The sequence below is a fragment of the Rhinoraja longicauda genome, chromosome 22 (genome assembly GCF_053455715.1).
Source record: "Rhinoraja longicauda isolate Sanriku21f chromosome 22, sRhiLon1.1, whole genome shotgun sequence".
In the NCBI taxonomy this organism is placed as follows: Eukaryota; Metazoa; Chordata; class Chondrichthyes; order Rajiformes; family Arhynchobatidae; genus Rhinoraja; species Rhinoraja longicauda.
The window spans coordinates 37460629-37464960 of record NC_135974.1 but is presented as its reverse complement, the minus strand read 5'-3'; the positions used below and the strand labels follow the sequence as shown (position 1 = coordinate 37464960).

The window sequence follows — 4332 nt, the reverse complement described above, 5'->3', positions numbered from 1 at the left end:
CAGTTCCCTCTTACACGAAATACATAATAAACACAAGATCCACAAATTAATGCCCACAACACGAGTAAATAAAGCACATATCTCAGTACTTCTGCCGACAGCGCGTTGAAGTTCATCGCTGATCTGTAGATGAAAGATGAACATCTTGCGCTTTTGTTGACTCAACCAAAGGTAGGATGGAATAGTTAACGCAGAATTCTACCTCACTCCCCTCCTCCCAACCCCCCTCCCCCCAACCCCCCCCCAACACCCCCCAACCCCGTCCCCACCCCCCGAACTCCGTCCCCAACCCCCTCCAACCCCGTCCCCCAACCCCGTCCCCACCCCCCCAAACCCCGTCCCCACCCCCCCCCGTCCCCAACCCCCCCAACCCCTCCCCTCCTGTGTGTGTGTGTGTGTGTCATGTATGTAGCTCCGGGGTTCATGTGCGTGTGTCTTGTATGAACCCGGGGTTAGCGAAGTGCGGCCAAGGCGGGGCGTTGGGGGCCGGGCCCTCCCACGGCAGGGGGAGAGGGGTGAGAGGAGAGGGGGTGAGGGGAGAAGGGGTGAGGGGTGTGAGGGGGAGAGGGGCGTTGCGGGTCGGGGGCGCGCTGGGGCAACGCCACGCTCTGCCGTTGTCATACCGCCGGCGCGTCCCTCTCATTCGTCCTGTCGGTCCGTGCGCGCCAGCAACGGCATCGCGCGGCTTGTGGGCGGCACACAGCGGGGACCAGACGGGCGCAGACACAGACAGAGACGGACACACGCACACACGGAGCTTGTGCCCGAGTCCCTGCCCGGCGCACACAGACAGTCAGCTGGCGGGAGTTTGAGCGGCCGCTCCTGTGGAAGCTGCCATGGTCCCGCGCTAACACGCAGTGCAGCGGCAACTCGGACAGTGGGAAGGGCAGATAGCAGTTTGGGGCTGGAGGGAACGCACACACATTAGCAGCACAAGTGCTCGCCGACCGCCCCGCACCGCCCCGCAACACAGCAGAGCAGAGCCCAGCAGAGCAGAGCAGAACACAGCCCAGCACAACACAGCAGCCATGGCGACGTTGATCAGGAGTAAACTGTCCAACGTGGCCACAACGGTGTCGAACAAGTCTCAGGCGAAGGTGAGCGGGGTGTTCGCCCGTTTGGGCTTCCAAGCCGCCACCAACGAGGAGGCGGTCGGCTTCGCACGTTGCGACGACCTGGACTATGAGCATCGCCAGGGGCTGCAGATGGACATCTTGAAGGACGAGGAAGAGTCCGGGCGAGCGGGGGATCTGGGCTTGGGCGACAGCCACTACCAGCGGGACGGGGCCGGCGCTGCGGACGGAGCCGGGGCTGGAGCTGGAGCCGGGGTCGGGCTGCCCTTGTCCACCTCGAAGGGCACCGAGCCCATCACCGAGCTGGCGGCCCAGGACAAGCCCACGATCACGGCGTGGGAAGCGGGCTGGAATGTGACCAACGCCATCCAGGTAAAGCTGCCCGCACCCCGACTTCTACAGCCCTCCCCCCGCCCGCCCCCCGCACCCCCACTCCCCCAACCCCCCCTCCCCGCACCTCCACTCCCCCAACCCTCCCCCCGCCTTACCCCGCCGCCCCCCGCACCCCCACTCCCCCAACCCTCCCCCCGCCTTACCCCGCCGCCCCCCGCACCCCCACTCCCACAACCCTCCCCCCGCCGACCACCGAACCCCGGTCTGGCCGCCCTTACTGCACCGGTAGATGCGTTACCGGTCTATTTAATACCCCCTGATCGCGAATTCAATGCGTCCGAGCCGCGCCAGGATAAACCCAAGGGGCGATAACTAAACCGATGTAGTTAATTAGCCCCATAGATAAATCACCTGTACCACAAGCAGTTAAAATAGTCCAAATATAGATTAAATATCATATATTTAATGAAATTGCAGTTATTTCCAAGTTAATGTTCACCCCACCTAACTTCTGTGCTCCATGTAAGCAGTGTTGTGAATGCGTTGCCACTGTAACGAGCGGGCGACCTGTTTATGGTCAGATTGAGCGCTAAGCCGCTGGGCGGGGATGTGTTCACTTTCCTGCTGTTTTTCAGGGTATGTTCGTTCTGGGCCTGCCTTATGCCATCCTTCACGGAGGGTATCTAGGATTATTTTTGATCATTTTCGCTGCTGTGGTGTGCTGCTACACGGGGAAGATTCTGATCGCCTGCCTGTACGAGGAGAACGAGGACGGTGTGTTGGTGAGGGTCAGGGACTCTTATGTAGACGTGGCCAATGCTTGCTGCGCCCCCCGCTTCCCCAGGCTGGGGGGCAGAGTGGTGAATGTCGCCCAGATCATTGAGCTGATCATGACCTGTGTATTATACGTGGTTGTAAGCGGCAATCTGATGTATAACAGTTTCCCCAACCTCCCCATCTCCCAAAAGTCCTGGTCCATCCTGGCCACGGCGCTGTTGCTGCCCTGCGCCTTCCTCAAGAACCTAAAGGCCGTCTCCAAGTTCAGCTTACTCTGCACTCTGTCGCATTTTGTCATCAACGTCCTTGTCATCGCCTACTGCCTGTCCAGGGCCCGCTTCTGGGCCTGGGATAAAGTCAGATTCTACATCGATGTGAAGAAGTTCCCGATCTCCATTGGCATCATCGTGTTCAGCTACACGTCGCAGATCTTCCTGCCGTCGTTGGAGGGCAACATGAAGAGCCCGAAGGAGTTCCACAGCATGATGAACTGGACACACATCGCCGCCTGCATCCTCAAGGGGCTCTTTGCCTTGGTCGCCTTCCTCACCTGGGCCGACGCCACCAAGGAGGTGATCACGGACAACCTGCCGTCCACCATCCGAGCCGTGGTCAACATCTTCCTGGTGTCCAAGGCGCTTCTCTCCTACCCACTGCCCTTCTTCGCCGCCGTTGAAGTCTTAGAGAAGTCCTTTTTCCAGGAGGGTAGGATTGCAATGTTTACTAATTGCTACGGATCGGACGGTAAGATTAAATCATGGGGTTTAGCGTTGAGATGCGTGCTGGTGGTCCTGACCTTGTTAATGGCGATGTTCATCCCGCACTTCGCCTTGCTCATGGGCCTAACCGGCAGCCTGACTGGAGCAGGACTCTGCTTCCTACTGCCTAGCCTGTTCCACCTCAAGCTGCAGTGGCGCCAGCTGCAGTGGCACCATGTCTTTTTCGATGTCTCCATCTTTGTCATAGGCTCCATCTGCAGTGTCTCTGGCTTCATCCATTCCTTAGAAGGTCTGATCGAGGTGTACGACACTAACGCGAGCGATTGATGATTCCCGCGGGCATGTGTTATGTTTCTAGTAGATCTACACAACATTTCAGATAGTCGCCCATTTTAATTTTGTGCAAATCTCAAAAAGATGTTACTTGGAATGGTCAGATGTATCGTTACTGTAAAGACACCGACTATTAAGTGATTCACCGCATTGCGGCAATCCCAGCTATTCCAAACCTACGTGATCTCATTGGAGTTGGCAGGCCGGCCTCCGAGATACTTCCAGAACATTCCCTGCACGCAGGGGGTGAGGGGAGGGGGAGGGCTACTATCATCAACACGCTTCCTGCCATTATAGGATCTCAACAGTGTGTAGTCGGAGCGGGAAGGTGTGTTAAGTCCATGTTGAATATACGAATAGGAGTGGATGTGCTAACTCGGCCATTGTGTAATGAACTTGTGGAAATGTTTTAAAACGTGTGTGTGGTGTGGTTGGACATGACGGAATGTAAAATAAAGTTTATCTTGAAGCATACATTGTGTAATATAAATATATATATAATATATCTGGTCAATAAATGAGAATATCTCATTCAACCTCCTGGTATTATTTACAATGTCGGATTCGGCGGATTACTCGCATTTTAACTGGCCGTTCATGAAACGACAAAATGATAAGGAACAGAAAATCCCAAATGGTATTAGTTTCGTTTAACGTGTTCAAACAGCAGCGGCCGCCTATGCATTAACCCTGTCCACGGGCAGCGGGTCCGGGTGTCAGCGTTGGACGGCATCTACAATCATCTCCAATTATATTACCCCGTCCACAACTACGCTTGCATGTTTCGCTTTAATTGTCACTCTTTCTAAATAAACTGGAGAAAACATGATATTTAATTGTTGGGGCGGCGGTGGTTGAGGAAGTCATAGACCCGTTGTTGCTCGTTTATTGCAGTAACTATTGATAAGGCAGTATGTCGATACAACGGCGACATTGCACAGCCGGTACACATTACAATTACGCATACTTGACTCCTAACTCTGATAATACGAATTATTGGCCACGAGATATTAGGACAGGGCTTGTTATTCTGCTATTATGTGACAAGCAGCGTTTGGTTTGGCAACGATGTGAAAAGTTCCGCAAGTCCCACGTTT

At 55.1% G+C, this 4332-nt stretch overlaps 1 protein-coding gene across 1 annotated transcript; it reads left to right on the top strand.

Moving 5' to 3' along the window:
- Positions 1–581: 581 nt before the first annotated feature.
- slc32a1 (solute carrier family 32 member 1) lies at positions 582–3760 on the top strand. Its single transcript, XM_078419180.1, has 2 exons — positions 582–1445; positions 2042–3760. The coding sequence occupies exons 1-2, from the start codon at positions 1029–1031 to the stop codon at positions 3227–3229; spliced, it is 1605 nt and encodes a 534-aa protein (XP_078275306.1). The 5' UTR covers positions 582–1028; the 3' UTR covers positions 3230–3760.
- The last annotated feature ends 572 nt before the right edge of the window (positions 3761–4332 follow it).

Excerpts from the sequence above, each read along its gene's own strand:
- slc32a1 (XM_078419180.1), top strand. The coding sequence starts at position 1,029 with ATGGCGACGTTGATCAGGAGTAAACTGTCCAACGTGGCCACAACGGTG. Across the intron at positions 1,446-2,041 it reads ATGTGACCAACGCCATCCAG|GGTATGTTCGTTCTGGGCCT; the intron begins GTAAAGCTGCCC and ends GCTGTTTTTCAG.